This window comes from Crocodylus siamensis, chromosome 2 (assembly GCF_052110815.1).
Source record: "Crocodylus siamensis isolate JL-2025a chromosome 2, ASM5211081v1, whole genome shotgun sequence".
Lineage (NCBI taxonomy): Eukaryota > Metazoa > Chordata > Crocodylia > Crocodylidae > Crocodylus > Crocodylus siamensis.
The window spans coordinates 13,285,798-13,312,009 of record NC_143396.1 but is presented as its reverse complement, the minus strand read 5'-3'; the positions used below and the strand labels follow the sequence as shown (position 1 = coordinate 13,312,009).

At 46.4% G+C, this 26,212-nt stretch overlaps 1 protein-coding gene across 3 annotated transcripts in view; it reads right to left on the bottom strand.

The window, feature by feature from the left end:
• Window positions 1-17,766: 17,766 nt before the first annotated feature.
• LOC149869971 (T-cell surface glycoprotein CD8 beta chain-like) overlaps window positions 17,767-26,212 on the bottom strand; it is a 38,281-nt gene continuing 29,835 nt past the window's right edge. For all 3 annotated transcript variants that reach the window (XM_090035333.1, XM_090035332.1, XM_090035331.1), the window contains 4 exons: window positions 23,748-23,843; window positions 22,843-22,935; window positions 22,320-22,356; window positions 17,767-19,779 (listed from right to left, as the gene is read on the bottom strand). In XM_090035333.1, coding sequence (XP_089891459.1) covers window positions 19,767-19,779; window positions 22,320-22,356; window positions 22,843-22,935; window positions 23,748-23,843 — 239 coding nt within the window. In that variant the 3' untranslated portion in view covers window positions 17,767-19,766. The remainder of the gene's footprint in view (window positions 19,780-22,319; window positions 22,357-22,842; window positions 22,936-23,747; window positions 23,844-26,212) is intronic.

Below are 26,212 nucleotides of genomic sequence, written 5' to 3'. Positions count from 1 at the left end.
GAAGCCTGGCTCTTCTCTTCCTATTTATTTTTCGCCGGATATGGGCAGAGACAGATCAAGAAGGGGTGTGATGGCAAGTCTGCATCCCCCTCTTTGACTGTGCACTGCATGAGCAGTGAGCTTGTTGCTCAGCCACAGGTCCGTGGAGCTCCTGCTGGGAGATCTGCATGGCTAGGATCTTTATGAACTCTCTTACTGGTTGGCATGGGGTCGATGCAGAGTCTGTGCTTGCACACAACTGGAGCATTGCTGCTTTCTGCTCTTCCTTTTCGTCCCACCTCCCACCAGCAGGGGAAAGTAAGGTGCAATGAGCTCTTTGCACACAGCTGGAAGGGATGTGGCTGCACTTCTGCCACCGGGATCCATGGATGTAGGCGACTGGACTCTAGTATTTGGGTTAGTGAGTGGGAAGAGTACATGCCAGATAGCCACGTATTTCCTTTTGTACTAACTTCCACTTATAGTGGTGGGAGGATCGGTTTATCAGAACAGACCTTCTGGCCAGGGCCACTTTTGCCTGCGTATGTCGGGCTGGATAGCAGAGGTATATAGGCAATTCACTCTCTGGGTTAGTGCGGAGTGGGGCTGGATACCGCTGGTTTCAAGCAGGTCTTTTTCAGAAGCCAACAAGCACATTTCAGTCATTGAAGACTTCACTAACACAGGACCAACCCACCTCTGAGGGCCCATGGTTTGAACAGGGCCTGCCTTGGAGGATGCTAATACTGTGTATTTTAGTATTTTTATCTGAATTTTCCCTGAGCCCTATTTTTTCTGCTTTCACTGGTATTGAGGTTGGAATTACATGCGCTACTTTATATAGCCACTGAGCCCCACCAGGATTTCCCTCGCCTTTCAGATATCACTTACACTCTTGGCTGAAGGACTTGCAGGGGAAAACCCTTCTGTGTTTAAGCTATGCAGCGGTTTTTTCGAATCACCTTGGCACTGTCCCTGCAGCCTGTGGGGAGGGTTATAGTGCTTCTGTTTCTACAGCTCGGGACAGGGGGGCACAGACTGAAGTCACTAGTGTCTGGGGCTTGGTGCTCCAGCAACCAGTGGGAGCACCTCCAGCCAGCGCTCGCACCCCTGGCAAGCCCAGGCTGTAGTTGAGGGTGGGGAAAGAGCCAGACTCCAGGTTTCAGCTGAAGGTTGGGCTATCACTTGTGAGGCTTGGGGGAGGTTGGAGGCCATGAAGGGCTACTGAAGGAAGACACTGCCATGGTGAGAGTGTCAGTGAGGCGCTGAGCATTTTGGGGATGCAGACTGAGGTTTGGTGACACCAGGAAGGGCCAAGGGTCTGGTGCTGGGAGCTGAGGGTTTAGAGCAGCAGGCTGAAATTGGGAGGCTGAGCCTGAGGCTAGGGGATTCATGCAAATAGAAGGAGATGGCTGAAAAAGGATTTTATTGTGGTCAGGCCATCTTCTGATTCATTGGCCACCACTTCCCACCCTCTGTGCGTGGAGCACTTGCAATGCGGCCGACGCACAGCAGCGGGGGATGGCAGCTCTGGCTAGAGGTGCTCTCGCGGGCTGCTGGAGGGCGTGGAGCACCCAGCTTCTCCCCAAGCCCCAGACACTAGTGAAGCCAGCCTGTGCCCTCCTTCTTCCACCCCTGCTTCCCAGCCCAGCAGTTCATCACGTATCCTCCATCCCATCCACTCTTTCCTTTCCCACCCCACATTTGCTCTTGCCCTCTGTTCATTCCCAGGTGAGTGGTTACACACACAGCGAGGGTCCCGCTCTCACTCTTCCTGGCCCTGTGACTCTTTCATTCCTTTCTGCACGCTGGCACAACTTCAGCAGGGTGGGTAGAGAGGGCGCCTCATGCCCACATATTAACCTGTAGGCAGGCATATGGGGTATACTTGCACAAGGTGTGGGCTTGAACCCCCTCGGCCTGACAGCAGTGAATGTGAGGTTTCCCACTTCCTGGGCGAATGCTCTAACCACTAGGCTGTTGCATACAAAGTTGGAGGTGGGGAGGGGGCAGCAGCAGCAACTCTTCCACCATGCTTCAAAGGGAAGCCCACCCGGGTGGCCGGAGGTGCCCGACCTGGGAGCCTGAGCTCTGGAGCGAGAATTCGGCCTCACCCCCGTGCTCAGAAATTGCTGCGGGCCAGCTCGAGGCGGCTCTCTGCTCTGCTCAGTGGGTGTCTCAGAGCTTCTCGGTCAGGGCATAGCGCTGGGTGTCCCCCTGGAGCCTATAAGGACAGTGGGCCCCTAATCTATAGGTGCCTCGAGCCTTTGTCCGACCTGCGGTCTGTAGGCAAACTATGCTGTGAAGTCTCGATGCAGCCCTGCTGTTCGGTTTCCTGACAGCCCCGAGGAAGAAAAGACGACAAGCAGCTTGTTCTGAAGAGTCGGGTTATGCGCTCTTTGCCACCTGGCATTTGCAGGTCTCCTTTTTCTGCTGACTGCGAGCTGCAATGTCTGTTCAGTGTCTGTGTCCTTGCGCATAGTTGTCAGGATTTGCTTCTTTGACTTTTGCTAACGCAGCCAAATAAGTGATTCGTGCAAGATGTCCCTTGCTGCTGAAGCGTTTGGTATGTGGGACCTTACTGGAAATATTTTGTTTGTATTTGCTGACTTACAAATACGATGGTACAGCTTCCTGTTTCAGGTCGGTTTTTCTCTTGTCGATTCAATCATAATATAACCATTTCTAAATGTGTACATGTGGGTAATTAAGTACAAAATAAAAAAATCAAGTACCTGTTTGTATGCCTGTGGGCAAGTATGTTACATCCTATAGGAGGTCACAGGGTGACCTTAGTTTCCCAGAAAGGACAAAACATTTGTTTAAACAATAATAGAAAATGTTTCCCCTTAACCCAGAATCGTCTCAACAAGGCCTGTATATTGTTTTATTATTAGCGTATGAACCAACTTCTTTCAGCATTTAGCTCACTTGCACTCTTGACTGTAATAACTCAAATATAGATTGTATATTGCAATGGGATTATTGTAATGGGATTATATGTTTTTAACCAGTCTTTGTACATATAATTTATAAAATAATACTGAAACCCCCCTCAAGTATTTGTATGTGTCACTTTGGGGTTTATCTGTATAGGACAACTATGCATATAGGACAAACTATATAGCTTTGCCTGTGGGATATAATGCTTTTTATCACAGATGTCTGAATTTGGTATAAATGCACACATAAATGTGGACAGGAGGAAGCCATGGCAAGGATGGGATGTCTTATAGTGTTTTGTTTTGTATGATCCCCTGGCTGTGCATGTAATTTCTTTTTGGGTTTATATATAGTGGTTGCACTTGGCATTTGCCTCTGCCCTCCATATGGGTGCATTCTTCTGAAATACTGAAATATAACTTTCTTGAGGAGGTAGCAAAATTGGAAAAAAAGGGAATGGTTGGACAAGATGGAAGGTGATCCTGCAAGGCCTTCCCAGTCCTGCTACCCCTTACTTCAGAGCATACTCAGCACCTTTTCCAGCATACGTGTTTCATACCAGCTCTCTTTATAACCCAAATGCAGGCATTTGGGTTATAGAGACGGCTGCAGCCTTGATGTCCGTGGCATGGCTGCCCCGAAGATTTCAGACAGAAGCCAGCTTTTCCTCAAGGGACTTCTCCAAGTTTAGCAACTGCTTGCAGGTCTATCTTCTATTTCTTAGTTAGCAACCACAACCGAGAGACTTTTGTGTTCCTTTTTTTCCCTAATGTGTTTTTGTGTGGGTGGCTTATCTCTCAAGCAGATGTTTGAATGCATGCTTAAAGTGGTTTGCCTGTAAAATAATACATGTTAGCTCTCGTGCCGTATGGTGTGGATTTGTTTGTACTGGATGAATTTGAACTGGATCTTACCTATGTGTCTGGGAGGGTCTCTTTCTCTTTGTGTGCATGTGCACGTGTGCTTGGGGCTTGGTAGCACTCAGTAAAAACCTGGGCATTTGCCCCAGTTCCTTACTCCTTGAGAATCTCACCCTATTTAAGTATATGTTTTCCTGCTTACCTGGTTTGCTGTTTTAACACTGAAGATGAAGGACTATTATAAATGCTTTCTCCACTGACTATTAGGGATATTCTAAATATAGCCTGTGGAGCATTTTCATTTTGGTTTTAAAGTCAGGTGATACTTCTGATCTGAGGTTAATAAATGCAAGAATTATTACAGGGGTCCTGCCTCCCCAAGGGGCATGTCTGCAGGTGCTGAAGTTAAATAAATGGAGAAACCCATTATACAGCTTTGTGACTGTGTGTGGTTTGCATTTTGGCATGCTGGCTGTGAAAATAAAAACTATCCCTGGAATAAAAGACTAGAATGAAAGAATGACCAGAAATGGAGCCAGACACTGGTTGAATTAAGGTAGCAACTGAGCAATTTGAGGAAAGATGCAACAAACTGCTTTTTTTTTAAAGCATTGAGAGAGCTTTTTACAGCAACAGCAGCAACATCTGCCATATAGCGACTAACCTGGGATATCTCATTTGTTTCCTACCTCCTTCTTTGCATCCCTTTCTTTACAGTAATATTTTGGAAGGAAATGGCATGGATTATTAGCAATGCTTTGTATCCCTAAGGGAAAAGTGGAATGCTTGCTGTCTTACAAAATGTTTAAAACAATATCTGACCTGTGTCACAGAGTGTTGTACGGTGTGATATATACTTGGCTCTTTGACAATTTTCAGTTATTCACGTGGGAAAACACATTGGGATGTTTTAGTCAATATATAGGTTGACAAAAATCCACTCTTCCTTATATGGCTCTCTGCATTTCTTGTAAACACCTCTCTCCGATAGTACATGTTCTCTTTTCTGTATGTCTGTGTTTCTTTACTGGTATCAGTCCACTCACTACGCAAGTGTCCTGAGTCAAACATCATGTGCCGCTAGCTTCCCTCCCTAGACAAGAGGAGGCTACTTCCAGTGGATGGACGGAGATAAGTCAGGGCTCGGAAACAGAAGGATTTTTGTTGCTCGGAAAAGGCAGAGTGTAAGAAGTAACATCACATCTTTAAAACAACATGTCCATCTGGCCTTTCTTCTGGTGAGGTTAGCACCCTTTGCTCTCTCAGCTCATCTACTAATCATTTTTGACGCCTGCTATGGGCATAGACCTATTATTAGGAGAGTCACAGAAGAGGTGTCTTTCCATTGTACTTTGTCATTAAAGCAGCTTTTTGCTGTTCCTATTGTAACACAGCCCCTCTGACCTATGATGCGGTTGTTTATATGGTTGCCCCTTTGAGAAGCTGACTGGAAAAGAAACTGAAATGTCTGGACAGTGAGTCAATCTCGTTAAGCCCAGCATCATCAAGTTTGAGCATTTTTCTGACTTGGGTATTTTCCAGGAAGGTGTTATGAAAACAAAGGTGATTTTTCCAACAGTCCTCCACGAGCAAACAGCCTCAGAACTGTGACATTCGCTGCTGGAGCCTTCATCTTTTCAATTAAGAGGAATTTGAAATAGTGGGAAAAAATGCAATAGAAATAATGGCTGCCTGCTTATAAGAATGAGCTTTCATTAAACATGTTTTTGTGTCTCAAAACTAAATATAGTATTCTTGATTTATTATCAGGCACTGTCTGCAATCCAGCCTCGTTGTTTCCTTGTGTTTAAGTTCTTTAACACAAGGAAATAATGAAGCAACATTATAACAATCGTGCAATTATTTTTTGCATAGTGCTTGTCTATTGGAGAACTTTGTTATTAGTTTGGGCGGTTGCAGAGAGGTGAGAGCATGACAGTCCAGTCCCTGAATAACTGTGTTCTGGTTTATTCCATGTTCTGGCGACTGAAATCTCTGAAGTGAAACTGTACAGACTCTATTTAAGAACCTGAATTGAACAGGGCAAAAGATGACACACTAAAGACTGCAGCGTTTTCCTGCTCTTTTCTCTTAGGGGAAAGTACTGATTTTCTCTATCAGTTTTTGTTTTTTTTCATGTAACTAAGTACATGTTGTTTTAAGACACATGAGTGGGTCCTCAGGCACTGATAGAGTTTCCCGTTGAATTCTTCAGCAGAATATTTAATAGATTTCATAGGCATCAGGGCTGGAAGGGACCTCAGAAGATCATCAAGTCCAGCTCCCTGCCCAAAGGGCAGGAAGTCAGCTGGGGTCATAGGATCCCAGCAAGATAAGCATCCAATTTACTCTTGAAGGTGTTCAATGTAGGTGCTTGAACCACCTCTGATGGCAGGCTATTCCAGATCTTGGGGACTTGGACAATAAAGTGATTCTTCCTTATGTCCAGCCTGAAACAGTCTCGCAGTAGTTTGTAACCGTCCAACCTCGTCATCCCTTGGGCGCTCAATATTATTGAGCTTCCTTCTGATACAGGCTTCTTCTATCAAGATAAATGAGGGGTGAAGTGCTTTAATGGGACTGACAAGGGGTGAGGTGCTTCGCTGGGGTGAAGGCGGTAGCCGTGTTGGTCTAAGGACATAGGCAGACAAGGTTATTTGGGTGAATTTGCTCTCTTTTATTAGACCAACCTTTGATGGGACGGACAAGGGGTGAAGTGCTTTGCTGGGACTGACAGGCCTGCCAAACACAGCTCTAATATGGCCTGTTGTGCAAAAGTCAATTCCTGCAAGAGTCAGCAGGCCCTGATGGTGCCCGGACCATGGAAATGCTGAGCACCAGTAATTCTTACCAAAGTCTAGTCCTGAGATTTCTCTTCAGTTTTCCTTCAGTCCATGCTAAGGTCAATCCCCTTTGCAATCTGTGGAGTTTTGCTTGAGTAAGGAGCTTGGTCCAGTAGAAAATGCTGGTGCTCAGCCTGATCAAGACATAGCCCAGCAGCAACAGCCCAAAGGTCATGCTCCTGAAGGGTGATGAGTATCTTAGACTCCCACTGAAGTCTGAGACATTCAGCACCTTGCAAGATCAAGCCCTTTATCTCAGAAGACTGGACTCAGTCATGTAGACACTGTCCTCTGGGCATAATGTTGGCATCCAAGACAACAAGCGTGCCTATTCACGTGCTCCTTCACGTTCTGATTAGACCACTGCACGATTTAAAATGGCTGGAGGACTCTTTTAACTAAACCTCATCAAACAAGGTTTAGATAAAGTGTCCCGCAGCCATTTTTAAACATGTTGGGGCTTAATACATGTGCCACTGTGACGTTTTAATTCGGGGGCAACCCAGGACCTACTTTAATTAAAATGCACCTCCTCCTACCTCTGAGCACACATATAGGCAGCCTAACAGTTGAAGATATTTAGCACTTTTGATTAGGTGAAGTCGGTATCTACCTACATATTTAATGTTCACACACTTCAAGACAGATGTGGGCAGATTGGGAAGAGTCTAGCAGAGAGTGACAAAAATGATTGTGGTCCTGAGGAATGTGACTTACTAGGAAATCTGAAAGAACGGGGACCATTTATCATGGCGAATGGGGGATATGATGCCAATCTTTAAATACCTGAAGGGCAATTATAGAGAGGATGGAGGTGGTTTTTTCTCTATAGCTATAGGGGCAGGACTAGGAGCTTTGGCCTCAGGCTGCGGTGGAGAAAATTTAGGCTGGAGATTAGGAGGAACTTTTTGAATATGAGGATGGTCAAGCATTGGCAAAGGCTACCTAGAGAAGTTGTAGAATCTCCATCCCTGGACATTTTCAAGAGCAGGTTGGACAAACACTTGTCTGGCCTTGAGCAAGGGGCTGGATGACATGACCTGGGGAGGTCCCTTCCAGCCTTCCTAGTCTCTGGTTTGACGATACAAACAGGGCTCTGAACCTCTGAATGTTTCCAACTCGGCTCTTTCTGAATAAGTGTCCTGTCTGTCAGGGCACAGAACTCAAATAATATTTTAAATGCTTTTATTTCCATTTTCTTAAATGCTTTGTGCCTCTTGCACCTACCAGGGAGACAGCAGCTGTTTAATTCAGGAGAGGGAAAAATGGCCACTCTGGACCAATTTCCCAGCAGCCCCTGCCCACATGGTTGGGGCTGGTCTCCATGGTGACCCCAGCTGCACCTACACTCTGAAGGCTCAAGGCTGGTGTTGCCATGGAGACCAGCCCCAGCCGCACTGGCAGGACACATGGCAGAGCAGGGCAGGGAGCTGCTTCGGAGCTGCTGGGATCTTGTGACAGGGGGCAGTTTGCTCCAGAGCCAGGGCAGAGCTGTGATCTGTAGCCTGCATGCTCCAGGCAGGGGTGCACAGGCAGGGAGACCAGCCCCAGCCATGTGCAGGGACAGCTGGGAAATGGAGTCCACTGCCGACCAGATCTGGCCTGAGGGCTGAACTTTGCTCATCCCTGATTTAATTCATTTTACATCTTTTCTCAGTCCGTGATTCAGATTGTTTTGTACAAATGCTGTATTCCACTAAGACTAACCATTCAAAATAGAACAAATCCATACATTCCTCTTACCTAGAACAAGAATGGTCTTGGTGAGTTGCTTACAGAACATATTTTTCAAAGAGATTCAGCATTGTATCTTCTGAACAACACAAAGGTGAGACTGCAAATCAATATGCATGCAACTCCGCTGTACCATTAAGCTTCATCATATCAACATGGCTTGAGCGCTGATGGATGTATGTTCAGTTGTATCGTTTGGGTGTTACAAAACCAGAGCCCATATTGTGTGACAACAGAGTTGTTCTCACAATAGCTCCAAACAGCAAAGAACCATCACCCCCATCTGAATGCATCAACAATAATGGAAGATATATCCACTATGCCCAGAATGGAGGCCAGTGGAGCTTAAGGCCAAAAAACCAAAGCAGTTGCCTCCATAGGCTAAGAAAAGCTTGTATTGTGGGCAAAGCAAATACCCGGCATATGAAAAGCGGCCAGCTTTCAGGGAGCAAAATCCAGAGCACAGTCCTAAATGCCTTACAGATTATCGGACCTGGAAATTGTACTGCTCCCAGTTCTTGCTGCCTCGGTGTGGAGAGACAGAGCTATTCCATGCAGATGCAGGGCAATGTGAAGGTGGAGGCATATCAGTTCATGAGGCTGCCCGAAGCTTCCTCTTGTTCCAGAAGCAGTCTAGCTGCGTTCACATGGCACCAGCAGCCTCGTGCTGGATCCTGTCCGCAGAGGATGCTACCACTACTCCAGGAATGTTCCAGGCAGGATTGGCCAAAAGACCAATTTTTCCAATTTAGGGGACAAGCCCTGTTTGAAGGACTCTTCAGATAAACTGAGGCATACCCCTAAAATTTGGGATTACCCTGGAAAATGCTGATGTTACTACCACCAGCTTACTGCTAATGCCTGAACAGTGCCAGTAGACCAACCCTTCTTTGATCTACTTCACGTGGAGAGGTGATAGGGCACTGACTCAAATGAGTTTGGTTCTACCTCTGCCCACAGGGCTGGAGGTGTGAAAAGCAAATGAAAAAAGTGGTTTTGCAAAACTCTAGATTTCAAGAATCCTCAGGGCTTCCTGCACTTTGAGACATCCTCAGACATTCAGACAGCAGCTCTACCTGCAGCAAGGCTGTCTTTGCAGCTGCAGATTTTTACTGCTTGCTACAAAGCTGGGCAGTAGAAATACCCACTATGCTAGAAAGCAACCCTGGGCTTTTAGTCATTAGCCTGATCCCTGCTGGTTGCGGGGAAGCGCAGCAAACAGTTCATGCAATAACAAGTTCTACAATTTGTAATCTGAATCATGTAAATAGCACAGGTATTTACCTCTGCTTCTGTCACAATAAAATGAGGTGGGTTTCCCCCCCATAAGGAGGCCTTGCCTATCCCTTGTTCAGAATTAAACATTCACTCAACACATGTTGGGGATCCACTGAAAACCCAACCAGCATGGGTTCATTAGAGGCAGGTCCTGTCAGGTCAACATGGTGGCCTTCTAAGACCAGGTCACAAAATCCTTGGATGTAGGTGTCGCAGTGGATGTAGTCTTTCTGGACTTTAGGAAGGCCTTCGACACAATCTATCACCCCATCCTCATTAAGAAATTAGGTGACTGCGGTGTCGAAGCTTACACAATCAGATGGGTTGCAAATTGGCTGGAGGACTGCACCCAGAGAGTGGTGGTGAACGGGTCATTTTCAACCTGGAGGGATGTGAGCAATGGGGTCCCCCAGGACTTGGTCCTCAGGCCCACACTGTTCAACATCTTCATCAGTGACTTGGACAAGGGGGTGAAAAGCACCTTGTTCAAATTTGCGGATGACACTAAGGTGTGGGGAGAAGTGAGAATGCTAGAAGGGAGGGACAGGCTACAACTAGATCTGGACAGGTTACAGAGGTGGGCAGATGAGAACAGGATGGGATTCAACACAGACAAGTGCAAGGTGCTGCACCTGGGGAGGAACAACCGGCACCATACCTACAGGCTGGGAATTCCCTTCTTGTCAGTGCAGAGGGAGACAAGGATCTTGGAGTCATTATTGATGCCAAGATGAACATGGGCTGCCAATGTGGGGACGTGGTCAGGAAGGGCAACCGCACCTTGTCATGCATCCACAGATGCATCTCAAGCAGGTCCAAGGAGATGATCCTCCCCCTCTGTGCAACACTGGTCAGGCCGCAGCTGGAGTACTGCGTCCAGTTCTGGGCACCGCACTTCAGGAGGGATGTGGACGGCATGGAGAGGGTCCAGAGGAGGGCCACCCGCATGATCAGGGGGCAGCAGGGCAGGCCCTACGAGGAGAGGCTATGAGACCTGAACCTATTCAGCCTCCACAAGAGAAGGCTGAGATGGGATCTGGTGACCATCTACAAACTGGCCAAGGGGGACCAGCAGGCAGTGGGACACTCCCTGTTCCCCCAAGCACTACTGGGAGTAACAAGGAATAATGGCCATAAGTTGACTGAGAATAGATTTAGGCTAGATATCAGGAGGCGCTACTTCACAGTCAGGGCTACTAGGATCTGGAAACAACTTCCAAGGGAAGTGGTGCTGGCTCCTACCCTGGGGGGTCTTCAAAAGGAGGCTGGATAATCATGTAGGTGAGGTCATTTTACCCCAGAATCCTTTCCTGCCCATGGCAGGGGGTCAGACTTGATGATGTACTTAGGTCCCTTCTAACCCTGGCAACTATGAAACTATGAGGTCCCTCATCTTTCCCAATCAGGCATAGGGTGGCCATCGAATCATAGCATCATAGAAAGTTAGAGTTGGCAGGGACCTCAGGAGGTCACATCTCATCCAATCCCATGCTTAAAGCAGGACCAGCCCCAACTACATGATCCCACCCAAAGCTTTTTCTGTCTGGGTTTTGAAAACCTCCAAGGATGGAGCTTCCACAGCCTTTCTGGGTAACCTGTTCAGTGTTTTATTACCCCGCTAGTGAGAAAATTCTTCCTAATATCTAACCTAAACTTCCCTTGCTGCAACTTGAAACTGTTGCTCCTTGTTCTGTCATCTGCCACCTCTGAGAATAATCTGCCTCCATCTTCTTTTGAACCCCCCTACAGGTACTTGGAGGCTGCTATTAAGTCTCCTCTCAGTCTCCTCTTCTCTAGACTAAATAAGCCCAGTTCCCTCAGTCTTTCCTCAGTCATAAGTCATAAGTTCCCCAGCCCCTGAAACATTTTCATTGCCCTCCACTGGACCCCCTCAAATTTGTCCATATCCTTTCTATAGTGGGGGCTCCAAAACTGAACACAGTACTCCAGATGTGGTCTCACCAGTGCTAAATAGAGGGAAAAAATCACTTCCCTTGACCTGCTGGCAACTCATCTACCAATGCAGCCCAGGATGCCATTAACTTTCTTGACAACAAGGGCACACCATGCTGGCTCATATTCAGCATATTGTCCACTGTAACCCCTGGGTCCTTTTCTGCTGCCCAGCCAGTCACCCCAGCCTGTACTGGTGCATGAGATTGTTCCCTCCTAAATGCAGGACTTTGCACTTGTCCTTGTTGAACCTCATGAGATTCCTTTTGGCCCAATCCTCCAATTTGTCGAGGTCACTCTGAATCCTAGCGATACCCTCAGCATATCTACTACTCCCCCCATCTACTATTATGAGGGCACACTTCTTAGAGTCATCAGGGAAGTTGATAATTCAACACAGAGGACAGTCCGGTTGTCCTCTGTCCTCTATTGATGCGAAACTGGATGCCTTTATGTCTTCTATTTTTCTCTTGAAGAGAACAACAGAGGACATAAAGGCATGAGGTTTCATATCAACAGAGGACAGAGTAGCGGACAACTGAAATGTCCTCTGTGATGGCCACCCTATTCAGGCAAGATTCCCGGGGGTACAAAGCGGAACATGTTTCAACCATCGGCTGATGGGGCATCAAGCTTGGATCGCAACATCTTTTCTGCTCCTCTCATCAACTTTCCTCTTTTCATTCTGCCCTTTTGGAAGCTGGTTTTAGTGGCAGTGAATTTTTTCCTTCTAAAAATAAAACAAATGCATGAAAAGGGTGGCTGGAGATGGTGTGCTGCCAGCATTACTTTGCCCTGTGACAAAAGGACAGGGCAGGAGCATCCCTGTCTAAATCATGGGATTTAGGCATCCCTGTCTGCCCCCACCCACTTTGCTTGTTGCTGTTCCCCTCCTACCCAGGCAGCTATGCCAACACCAGAGTCTCTGCTTCATTGGCTGAGCCTGGTGCTGAGGGACTGGGACCATTGTTATGCTGATGTCTGTGTAGCCCTGGCATCAACAGTGCCCAAGTCTGATGCATCCAGTTCATCCAAGCCTGGCGCACATAATCTGCTCTATCATTTGTGAACAGCTGCTTGCCAAAGGGGCTCTTTGACTACCGCTGAGGTTCTCAGCGCCCCTCTGGGTCAGTCGTACCCAAGGTCAAGGATTGGGAACATGCTCTGAAGTGGCATGTGTGAAGGTGATCCTATGCTTAGCATAAGCAGCAATAATATCGATGTCCCCAGCTCCACAGACACATTCAGTCTGGTACGGGCAGCTCCAACGAATGGTTTGTAATGGAGCTTCCCATCTACTGTCAATAGCAGCCAGGACCCTGAATTTATTTGAGTTGTCGGTGACTGGTGACAAACACCTGGCTTTCTTTGTGGTGATTGGCATCTTGATGCTGCAGGTTATTCTCCAGGGAGGCTTTATGAATTGCTCTATGCAACTGCATGAACAACCAGGCCTCATCATTGCTGGGGTGCGCCTTGAGCCTCAAGTCGCGAGCTTCTCATCACGAGAGGTGTTCAGCTCACCATCTCCAGGGAGCATGGGCTCATCTGGGTGGATGGAGAGCCCTTTGATTCTGACCCTTGTCAAAGAGGCTACACACTCTCTGACTTGGTGTTGGCCTTTCAGCATCTGATTTCTTTTGTAAACTGGCTTGAAAGAAATGGGGAATGGGAGCATGGGTCTCTTGGTAGATGGACAGTCTAAAAATAAGGCGTTTCCTTTTGTTGGTTAGGATTGTTTTTGTTCAAGTGCTTACAAAATATACAGGATAGCACTGTGTTTAGGTACTGCGTACAATCAAGCCATGGGCCACTCAAGCTGGGTAATCCAAATCACTGTTTCTCAACCTTTTGAGTAGCAAGTACCCCCTAACTTCTAAAAATGTTAATAAATACCCCAACACTCAGTTTTCCAGGGGATTTTATATTTACAGACTAATGAGTGCCGTATGTTGGAAGAAGGGCTGTGTATATGAGGCCGTGATATGACAGATGTCTGACCTGGTGTGGGTAGGGTTGCCACCTTTTACACCAGGGGTGCACAACTCAAGTATGTACCTGGCCTAGAGGTGATGTTGGCCAAAGCCAGGAGCGCTGAACCAGCCAAATTATTACTGAGGAATTTAAAGTGCCACACACCAAATTTTTTGCCGTAGTTTTGAGAGGAAAAGAGGGCAAGAGAGAAAGAGAGTGCCGGGGTACCCGCGTACCCCCTGCCTGTGTCTTGCGTACCCGCAGCGGTACACATACCACAGGTTGAGAAACTATGCTCCAAATTACAACATATTTAGTCATGCTCCATCTGTGTCTTAGCTCCCTAGTTGTAAGGTGGGGATAATAATACCATCTGTTCCAGAAAAAGTATGGAAAAGATACATTGACCATGTTTGTGGAACAGTCATATATTTTGGTGAAATGAATAATTTTGTATTCAGAACAGCATTTGGTTGGGGTGCCACAGAGGAGGGCTGGGTCTTAATGAAGAGAGTAAAAAAAAAAAAATGACTGAACAGAATGAGGCATGAGCACTATGCAGGGAAAAAAACCAGCTAGCATGAGATTAAATAATAAAGGCTGTGTCTTAATGTTTAGCCACAAGAAAGATGAATTAGGGTTGCACCGGCAAACTTAATCCTGGTATTTCCTAACTTTGCAAGCTTAATGACACTATTTTAATGTTATTTATTTAAAATGTGTGATTTATAGTGTCAAAAATAAAATGGCTCTGGGTGAGTGATGAGGTCAGTGGGGAGGTATAGTAGTTAAAGTGACACCTGAGTATTGCTCCCTTATAGGGTTTGGCAAATAAAAATTGTCTGCTCTGTTGCATTTATACATACTTTGGAGCCCAGCCACTTGCTGCTAACCAGCATAATAGAAACCAGTTTCTAAGAACATGAGAAGTGATAGCTTCATACAAAGCAGCACCTGTCACAGATGTGCCCTACTTAGCAGTTACCACATTAAAGCATCAGGACAGGTGTGCAGCATACGCAGCTCTGGTAGGTGATAGCCGGCAAGGCATAACCTGTTGCCAGATTATTGCCAGGAGCCTGTCTCAGAGCAAGTCCTTGTATGCACGAAAGGTAAAAACCTTTTGCAGCATAGCAGAGAATGTATATAATATATTTATCATCTAAACAGCATTTAGATTTGGCCCCTGACTCTGTAAAAGATTCACCTGCCTTTACCAACGCAGCTATTAACTGTTGCAAAACCCTGGGTACACGTGGTAGATGTTTGTGGTTAGATTGTGGTTCTTCTGTGATCGCAGCAGAGCAGAGGAGAGGGTTTGTGCAAGCTGAGCAAATGTAAAACCCAGGTGATACTGGGTTTAGTTCCCTGACAGGAGAAAACTTTCTCACTAGGAGGGTAGTAAAGCATTAGAACAGGTTGCCCAGAGATTGTGGACTCTCCGTCCTTGGAGGTTTTTAAGACCCAGCCAGACAAAGCCTTGGCTGGGATGATCTAGATGGGACTGGTCCTGCTTTGAGCAGGGGGTTGGACTAGATGTGACCTCCTGAGGTCCTTTCCAGCCCTCATTGCCTATGATCTCCTGATTCAATGAATATAGCTACTCTTTAAGTTCAGTATAGAGTGTATTGGTCTCAGTGAAGTCCAGAGTATAGAGCGTATTGGTCTCCTGCATTTTTACTTAGGCAAAATACCCATAAACAGGAAGATAAGATAAATGAATATATGACACAGTATAAATAGGTGTGAGGTTTGTATATTTTAAATTCCTGTGAACACCTGGCTGCCTAAGGAGCAGCACCCCTACATACCCAGGTGCAAGTGATGGAGAAATAAAAGGGCATTTTTTGAACAAAGCAATAAATAGGCCTTTTCAAGGACCCAAATGATTGCTGCAACCAAGATCTTTGTTTCTCCACACATTATTGCAGTGTCCCTGGCTCAAGGAGTACGTGTCAGAGGAGCTCCTTGGGTAAAATGGTTTTCTCTTACATCAGTTCTTTAGCTGGGTCATTTTTTTTCCCTGCAATTTTTAAAAGCAACAGAAAAAGAGGAAGGGTGACAGAGACTGAGATCTTGTCTGACAACCTCATTAAATCACAGTGCCAATCACGAATGGCTGACGGCTACAGGCCAGTTGGAAAGTGAATGCACACGCGGTAAGAAAAGAAAGCTGGTGTAGCTGAAAATGCTTCCTTCTTTTCAAGACTCATGCAAAGTCTATGGCATTCTAGTGATTTCAGGCCCAGCGACTGCACAACGATGCTCCATAGTACCTGAGCTATATCTAGTTAAATGCAATGCAGTGTAGCTATAATGACATTTTAGTAGTGTAAGACTTCACTTCGGCACCTACTATGAACCCGTGCTTTGTGGTGGTAGAGTCACATGTGGATGGTGAAGCCTGTAATGCAGTGAAACATGAATGTCCTAACCCTAAGCTACTGCATCTGATGGGAGCACCACCACCATGATAACTAGTAATTTGTGTGTTAGATGACTGCTGTGTGTGGCTTTGGAATCAGCAGATTTCATCAGATATAACTGGACTGCAACAGACACTTGGTGGTGTTAAATACCCAGGTGGTCATTCTGGCTCACTTCTGACCATGTGCACTCCCTCAAAGCTTCTGTGGATCTTATCAGCCAAAGAGGAGGGGCATCAGAAAACCAGACAGTTTAGCACTTTTGTGATAGCTGCTTAGAGGGGGAATAGGGCTGTGTTTAGTAGTTTGGATGCCTAAAAGCCATGAAAGTACCACTTAAGTAACAAATAGGCAAAATAAGATCTGAGCCTCCATTAATATATGGGTCTGTCTGACTTAGCCAGATGATGAACCCCTGGGAGTTGAAGAAATAGGATTTGGACCAAGTATTTCACATAATCTAACACTGGAAATGCTAGTTAAACTACAGAGCAATCCTGATCCATCATTACAGCAGTTTTGAGAAGAAGACCCATCACTTAGTCAGACCCGAAATCTCCTGGTGGGCTTTGGGGTCCTACACTATTTCTCAGAAGCTCCCCTGAGAAGACTCACTGACTATTCAGATGAATCACTCACCACAGAGGGTATTTTCCCAGCATCTCTGCCTGGGCAGCCTCTGCCCTTTAAGCACAGCTGGTAGTTTCAAGGTGATGTCACAATCTCCAGGTCATCAGCTCCTTTTTAATGTCATGAAGATGCAGATGTTGCACATGAGCAGTTCCCACTAATGCTGCTGCAAGTCCCTGGTCACAGCCAGCCACACACCCAGGGGCTTTCTTTGGGGCTTTCTTTTTATACATAGTAAACATATGGTCACATCAAGAAAGTGGTGGACACCTGCATTCCCAGTGACTCCTATGTGTGGGGCCAGGGCTCAGCACTTCCTAGGATCTGGCCAGTTTTTACTGAAACTTGTTTGAGGTGGTTGTGCCACCTGATGAGTTTTGTTACTGACCTTGATGGAAATGTAGTGACAATTTGAAAGCATCACGCAGAAATCAAACACTGGGCACCTGGTCCTGTTAGGGCCTGCACATCTCCTGATGATTCTCACTGGGCGCATCTACATGTGCATTTCCTAACATGCATTAAATTTAGTACCTCCAATATGAGGTACTAAATAAATATGCCTTAGGCTGTACTAATATGCAGTAGTGCAAGCGCACACTTTTTTGGTGGCACTTAATGTGCAGTAGTTTATTCTACTGCACATTAGCATATTAGTATGTTTTTTTATGTGCCACTTTAACGTGCAGTTGAATAGGCATTAAAGTGCACATGTAGATGTGCTCTCTATCTAAAAGCAAAGTGCACTTGAAGAATGGGACTAACAGAGAAGCACAAAAGATAGCTATTGTTTTCTTGTTTGTTTTTTTTTCATTTTTACAAAAAAAAGTGGATTTTACAATTTAGGCATGAAGGTTTTCTAGGAGCAGAGTGTGCAGGGCTGAACTGGCTTCATTTGCTACACTCCTAGTCTGTTCTGGTTTCTCTGTTTTGACACTACTATTTGCAAGATCAAGCCACTAGATTACGAAGTTCTACAGAGCTTTCTAAATCTTGACTGTGAAGCAATACTTCCCCGTATGGTGCCATACCAAAAGTAATAAATACTGTGCCAGTTGGTTATTTCCAAACTTTTATTGAGCTTTATTGATAGTGTGATATTCAGCCTCAATCAATAAGCTGTTGGTCAATCTGGCATTTCTTTAACATCAAACTGGTGTCTAGGCACAGCAGGGATTTTGGGAAACCATGGGCATGTCTACATGTGCACTTTAATGAGCAGTAGACTATATTATTGCATATTAAAACATCACATAAAAAGGCAATATTACACGAATACACAGTGTACTAATACTGCGCATTAAGCATCCCTGAAGAAGCATGCAAATACACTACTGCACATTAGGGCAGCCTAATGCACATTCATTTAGTATCTTGGAAGTACTAAATGTAATGCGCATTAGAGAAGGCACATTAATGCACATGTAGATATGCCCCGTGAGAGTCACAGTGATCCAATAAACTCATAAAAAATGGTAGTGAGGTAACTTATGTAGATTTTTCCCCTCCTCACCAGTAAAAGTGTGATTCTAGCTGTTCCACCCACAATGTGGAAATGAGGTTTACTGGCAACTTTTCTGTTTGACTAAATGCAAGTGATGATATTGCCAGCGATGGAGATGAATCGCCCTCGGTGAAGTTCTGGGGATTACTTCCTGAAAAACAACCACCCACCACCTGTAGCTACTGAGCACACAGGCTGTTGTCATCATTTCAGAAAGGATGAGGTTGAGGGCAGGGTTTCTTTTAACAGATCAGGGCAGGAGGCAAGCCTTGTTAACAGCATTGGGAAGTGGAATGCACTAGCCCATAAGAAACAGAGCATTATGGAAAGAAGGCAGCAGGGCTCAGAGACAAGTGCTCAAATTGGGAACAGAGAGACATGGGTCCTACTTAGGGCTCTGCCACTACCCTGCACCATGGCCTTGGGCAAAACACTTCATCTGTGTTTCCCTCTTGCACACTTTGTCTGTTGTATTTAGGCCGGAGGGGCCAACCATTTTGGCAGGCATGTAAACCTGGCACCCTCCCCGAGTGTCACTCCAGATCAGAGCTGCCTGATCTGCTGCTCTTTCTACTCCCTCCCCTATTTGCTGCTATGTTCCCTCCATGAGCTGCTTCCTGCCACACAGAGAGGCTGCCCATGCCATTTGTGACATGCATGCCAAAGGGTGGCCACCTCTGATTTAGACCCATAAGCTTGGTGGGGCAGGACTGTCTCTTTGGCCTGGCTTGCACACAGTGTTTGCAAGCCTAAAAATTGCCTTTTTATTTGTGTATGTAATACATACTCTGGTTAGGGAGGTGACCTTCACAGAATTAACCCCTCCGTTTTACAGGGATACTCTCGTCTGGTACCTTTCTACCACTGTAAGTGTGTCCATGGCTTGCACCATGTCCCTCATCCCAGACTCAACCTGACCCAGTTAAAGTGATACAGAAACTGTGTGTGCAAATGTGCTCTGACTCTCTATAATACAGTGTCTAGCCACACGAGACCTCATCTCAGCTGGGGACTCTAGGAGCTACTGTGGTATCAATGGCATTTACTGCAGGAAACCAGAGAAAAATACAGCCCACAGCTCTAGGCTTTATAGAACAACACTCTGGATGGACAACTGCTCAAGCTGCTGGATAAATTACTTACCAGAGCTATGATAACAACCAGCATGTTTAACAACAATTTCTAATAAAACAGCTTCAAGAGGAAGAAAAATGCATTTAAAATCATTTAAATGCTATTTTATTAAGTGAGACTGAATGGAGAGGAGGCTCTTTCAGTGCAGTGTAAACATCAATCAGTGTACACATCAATCAGCAACATGAACCAGGAGCCCAATCCAGCAAAGTGCAGGCCAGCCTCAAGTCCCATTGACTTCAGAGGGAAGTGAAGGCACTCAGCCCCTCCCAGGCAACGCTCTCTGCACTCTGTGGGATCTGCCCCTCTGATCTGTAAGCTGGGGCATAGAAGAGGATATTAAATAGAGTTGGCATACATGGCAGGAAAGCCCTAGCAAACAAGTATCTGACTGTTGTGCATTTGAAGACTATGACTGTTCTCATGGCAACATTCCTTCTGGTTGGTGTGTTCCCAGTGGTGCTCACCATCCGACGTGCAACACAGAAGTGTTTTCCAGGCATTAGTCTTATTTAAGAACCCTAAAACACAGGGAAATACACAAAGGTCACACTGTAAGGCATCGAATCCAGAACCAAAATGCAAGATGCTGCCTTTTTCAGATCATGTTCCTGCTACGTAGGGCACAACCAGAGTCCTAGTAACAATGCCCACTCCCACCGGGGGGTCAAAAGAGAATGGTTAAAATTCAAAACCCAGACCCAATTACACTAAGCTGGGAAGCGATTTGGGACACACAAACACTTCCTGATGGCATGTTTGGCTCCTATATAGACAAGAAAGCTCTCCTGCTCCAATATCACACAGTAGGCAGTTGCCAATGAAAGTTTATGCCTCTCTGAACAAGTCTGTCTCTAAAGTGCCACCCTGCCCTGCCTTTTGCCCCCACATGAGTGACTCTTTGGCTAGGCAAAATCCAAATCCCATTTCCTTCTCCCTACCTGCCATGAGCTTTCCATGTAACACCTCAGGTTCTCCCACTCATTAATGAGTGGACCTCATCCTTGCCCCTCCTCCTGCCCAATAGGGAGGAGCTGGGTGGTTTCCCTGAGTTTCAAGGGAGCAGACAAGACGCCTTTCTCCCAGTAGGATCCTGGGGGCTGACCGGTATTGGCAGCTGCCTTGCAATCCATAAGCAGCGTCCTGGGCGCATTTATACAAGATGCTAAATGCACACTAGACTAATTCTACTGTGCATTAGTGTGTCAGAGCAGAAGCCATGCTACTGCACTAATGCGCAGTTGAATTGGTCTACTGTGCATTAACGTCTCTAAAAAGCCATGCGCCAGCACTACTGTGCATTAGCGCTGGTTCCTGTGCATTGAGTTAGTACCTAGGGCTGCGTGTAGATGAAACAACAGGTACTAAACTAAACGCGCTGTAACTATGGCACATTAACGCACATGTAGATGCGCTCCCTGAGTGTGGGGCAGGATGCATTAGCCTCTCCTCCACCAGTAATGGGGAATTAATGCCCCTGATGCTGCTACACGAGCTGTGAGGTATACATGATCCACAATCCCAGGCATGTGATTACTGGGGATGCACTACAGGGGCCAATCTGCTCTAGACCTTAATCTGGTAGGTACTGCAGTGGGAGGAGATAGGGTTCCCTGCCTTGCTGCTTTGCTGGAAAGGATGGATCTTGTCCTCTCAGTAGATCCACATGGATTGGGCACAGCAAGGAGAACCAGCTGAAGGGATTAGCTGCCTGGTCCCAAGTCCTACTGGCCTGGGCAGGGGCATTTGGCCTGAGGCTAAGATGAACAGGAGAGAAGATGGCTATGAAGACAGGAAGCATTCCTGTGTTAGGAGAGCCACCTGGACTCCCCTGATGGCTTTCTTCTGCTTTGGGATTGCCCTCCCTTGGGATTCCCAGAAGATCCATGGGAGCATTTGATGCCTCTCTGCTGTCATCTGCTGTCATGGAAAGACTGTTCTGCCTCTGTGGGCCATCTAGTCCTCCCTCAACCGCCTATGCCCACCACTCTGTGTTACCCTGAGTTCTGCAAATGTATCTGCCTCCCTCCAGAAACTCTTCCATCACCTCACTGATCTCACGGCAGGAAGATCTTGCTGGCACATAGCTCCGCTCCTCCTTTCAGACCGTTATTCAGTGATGTCTAGCCATGTCTCCTTGCACTGCTACCTTTCACTCGCTGCCATCAGTTCCTGTGACCCCATCAAGGCAGACCCATTAACATAATTTGGGGGCTGAGAACCAGCAACGAGGTATGTGCACGTGCCATCCCACCAGCTGCCATGTACTGGGGAAGAAACCACATACCACAGAGATCAGAGACTACACATCTTCTCTGCCCTAATTTAAAATGGTTTCAAGGCATTGAGAAAATGCAGAAAAACATATGCAGGGTGCTTCATGCTTGCTGATGAAACAGCCTGGGAATGTCTGTGTAGCTCTAGCGTGCGTCTCATGCCCCTGTGGACTCATTAGCCATGTCTAGAAGTTGGCTTACATGGCAAAGTCCTGGCCTAGAACTGGATCCAAACCCTTCCAACATACAGCGGTGTTTGGATTAGGGCTTTACTGCAAAATTCAGTCCAAACCCCGCCCCCAAATTTGAGTAGAGGTGAGAAGAGGGTGTTCTGGTCTGGATTTTGCTTTTGGCTACTCTCTAGTGATGATGTGGCTACTCTCCAACCTTAAGCAACTTCAACAGACAGCACAACGCGTTTCTTGTCTGATGGTGTGAAACCCAAGCGGGGGTACACCAGAGTAGGGATATCCAGAAGACAAGAGGTGAATTGCCTGCCTATCTGGTGGGACCCCTTCATCAGCGGAGTCAACCTGAGGGCATACACACAGCTCAATTCAGCAAAGCACCAAGTGCTTCCTCCTGGGTGCTGGAGGTCTTCAACTCCCACTGATGTTCCTGCAAATTGATGGCCCTCAGCTCATACAGGGGAAGCTCAGCATTTTCCAGGACAGGTCCTTTAGCTCTGGCCCGTGGCAGGCCAGGAGTATGGGGGAGAGGGGTGGAAATCATGGCTTTGCTGTTTTTCAGTATGTCTTTCTGTAGAAAGCAAGCAAACCACTTACTGCTTCCTGAAGTGAAGCCTCAGCCTCCGGCGCAGGCCTGAAAAAAAAAGGCAGGAAACAGGTCAGGACAGGAGAACAGTTCCTAGCTCTTTCCCCCGTGCCAGTGCTTTCCTCGGGCTCCTTGCTTTCGCCCCTGATATTTCTGCCTCTGCAAGCCTCCCCACCTGAAACCTTCACCCAGTGGAGCTGCCCTGCCAGGGTGTCCCTGCCTTCACCTGCTTCTAGAGACCTAGCAAGTCTACTTCATGCTGCAGGGGACAGAAAGTTTCACGCAACCCCAAGCCACCGTGAATCTGAGGGGTCCCTGTGGGGTCTGCCCCTGACCTATCTTTCCTTGTAAGTCAATCTTTGGCCTCCACCGGCAGCTCTCTGCAGCGCGTGGTGTGGGGCAGAGAATGCCCAGGGTGACCCCTCCATCCCCTTATTTGTGGGAAGAGACAGCCCCGAGCATGGAGAAATCCCCCCCCAGGGCAGCGCAGGGATCTTGGAGAAGGGTGAATCTCATGCTCTGCCAAACCCTTACGCTGAAAGCGGTGGATGACGACGGCCAGGGCCAGCAGTAGAAGAACAGCACACGTCAGCAGGGGGGCCCAGACGAAGCTGCTGCAGGAAGCACCTAAAAACCCCAGTAAGACACGTTATAGCAAGCAGCAGGCAGCCTGTGCCTTGTAGCTCCTGGTACACAGGGGGGAGGAGATGGGGGCACTGTGTCCCCACCAGCCCCCTCCCACACAGGTTATCTCTCTCCCAGCCACTGTCCTGCTCCTCCCATCTGCTGACCCTGGGTTCCTGGGGGGAGCAGGGACTGGGTGTGCTGCAGGAGGGAGGAGGGCAGGTGGAGGGCTGGGTGAGGTCTGGCTGGGGAAGTGCAGTAACCCTAACCTAAGCCCAGGCACTTACGCACAAAGAGTCATGTTCCCCTGAGCTGAGGTTGCTTTTTTTGGGGACCCCCTCTGGGGTTAGGGGAACCCTTTCAGGGAGGTTCCTAGGCCGGGGCTGTCCCTTTGACAGAAGCTTTGTCAGACCTGTACCTACTCGGTACTGCTATGCGCAGGAGTGGGAGTGAGGGGCCTGCACCCAGGGGAGAGATCAGGAGCTGTGCGTGAATATTTCACATTTAGGAGTGGAGGGATTTCCTGGCTGCACAGGAGGGTCTGGAGAGTCTCCTGCATTTCTGTGAGAGCCGCAGGATCTCTGCCGACAGGTGTGCTCAGACCAGCTTGCTCTTATTTGCTTTGCTGGTCAGAAGGGATGACCATTGCACTGACTGCAGTGCCATCACTCCAGATTTCCTCTTGTGCAGCTGAGAATACAGAGTACCGCAGGCCGCGTTCAGCTTGCCCATGACTTCACCTCTGTAATGGAGTCACACTAAGGATCGTCATGTCCTGTGCCATCTTGCAGAGGCTGGTTGAAATGCAGCCGTACCTTTCTTGTTTTTAGGCAACTTTTTCGTGTTTCTGTAATTTGAAGGCTTCATTCGGGATAACTCTGTAGTTGTCTTGGCAGTAGGCAAAGAGTCGACTGAAATGATGAAAAGGAGTTAATGTCCCACAGTGGGTCAGCAAGAGCAGGATACAAGTAACAGGAAAAAATTGCCCTAGTTTTAAAATGAACTTCCTGCAAATGAAGAGACTCTTTACTCTTGTGTGCCTCTGAATTGTTTTCTGTGGAAAGGACTGATTTTTGGTAAATGGATAGGCTTTAACAGAGTTTGACAAATAAGCCAAGCATTTCAAAAGTGAGAAAGTGCTGGAGTCCTTTAATATAGGCCTTAGAATTTATTTTTAAACCAGCCAAAAGGCATTTAGAAACATGACTAGAGGGGAAAGGTTCAGCCCTGCTCCAAAACTGTCGAATCTCTACCCAACTGAGTGGGAATAACATTGGGCTGTATAATAATCGCTAGTCATTATGCTTCCTAAGCATGTGACTGACTTCACATTCTGCCCTAAATACCCTTTATCAGATAGTTTCATTTGTGTAAAACTAGGTTGTGTTAGCACTGGCTGAGGGTTAAAATACTTCTAAGAGCAAGTAAAGGCAGAACGATTTGAACAACAGGATTCAATCAGAGCCCTTAATCTTAAAGCATGTTAACAGAGCAGAGCTGTGAGATAGCATACGTGTAGGTATCTTCTGAATTACAGCACCTACTGCCACGAATAGTACTGATGGCCGATCACAATCCTGCTGGTTTGGGTTTATACCCAGGAGTAAGTATTTGTAGAATCAGGCCCTCCAACTGGATTAAAGTATTGCTGGTATATCCCCAAATGGTTTAAAGCACCATAGTTTATTATTTTTCCTAACAGCAGAGAAGCAGGGGAATGGGTGCCAGAAAGATGCATCTGTCTAAATTCCTACACCAGGGTTTGGTATCCAGGTTGTAGCCATACTGGTTGAGAGAAAGGACTCATAGTAGAGATGATATCTTTTATTAGACCAACATGGTTTTTGCAAAAAAAAAATGTCTTCAACTGCAAGCTTTCCGGCACAAACAGCCTTCATCGGGCATTGGAGAAAAGACTGTAAAAGTTCTCCTGGGTAGAAATGAAAGTACATGTTTATGAACCGCCTGCCCAGAGGAGTTTCCCATCTCTTGAATCCTCTGTGAAATCCTATGAAATACGAACTTTCATTTCTACCCAGGAGAACTGTTACAATCTTTTCTCCAATGCCTGATGAAGGGTGTTTGTGCCCGAAAGCTTGCAATTAAAGACTTTTTTTGGGTAAAAATCTTGTTGGTCTAATAAAAGATATCATCTCTACTATGAGTCTTGATTGCCTTATACCAGGGTTTGTAATTCCAAAATGCTCAGATCTATCCACGTCTCCTGTGGTCTTCAGTCTAATATAGACTGAATGTTTTTCAAAAGGCTTATCCATTTATGACAGGGTATTGCATTGTTACTCATCACTGCGGTATCCCTGCACCTACCGAGTAGAATCAATAGCTGCAGCTCAGGGAATCTTTGCCTTGTGTCCACTTTCACATGACAGAAAACTTGGCTAGTTTAAGCATTTCTGTTGACTATGGTGGTGATTATATAAGGCCATGGATAATTATTGACTATGAGTTATAACATAACATGGTCATGTTTTTTTATAACACATAGTCATGTTCATCGTCATGTTCATGTTTCTACCCTTAATAACTACAGTACATGCCCCAAGTATATATCGTAATTAATTATGTGACTACAGACTTGATCATTCAAAGTCCAGTTATCCAGAACTCTGGGCTATCCAAAATGACCTCCTCTCCCTCCCAAATTGAAATCACAATTCATTTTACTACAGTAGTTTGAGCATTTTGCATCTCTCATGAGAAAGATAATTGGGATTTACTCCTATGTTTCTTTCCTATACAGCAGTAGGCATTAGAAAAGCGAATAAGGCCAGATTTCTCATCCTCGGTCTCCTGGGGCTCATCTCCAAATGAATACCCTCATTATCTGGGGACGAGGGATGTAGTTTTTGGATGCCTTGTTTTGGTGTGGTAACAATTCTTAGGAATTATAACGTCATTTTCTATTTTAAAGTAGTCTGACTTTCAAGTAAGCCAGATTTGAGAAGGGACGCCCTTAGCCAAGGCAATGCCAGTTAAGTGCCTGGATATATATTTGCTCAGAGCACATTCTGCTCTACGTGGATATTTTTAAAGCCAATAATTATGACAATATTACCCTCTTCGTAACACTAATAGTGAAAGGATTTATAGTCTTAGAACTTACATAGCTTTAAAATGAAGCAGCAAGGAAGGGCCTGAAGCCTGTGATGAGATGCTGTACATCCAGGCATGCTATTTTTCTACCATCATTCCTTAGCTGTGAATCAGAAGAGCTGTGGGCTGAAGAATATTGCTTATGAATCTACAATAAGCTCTCTAA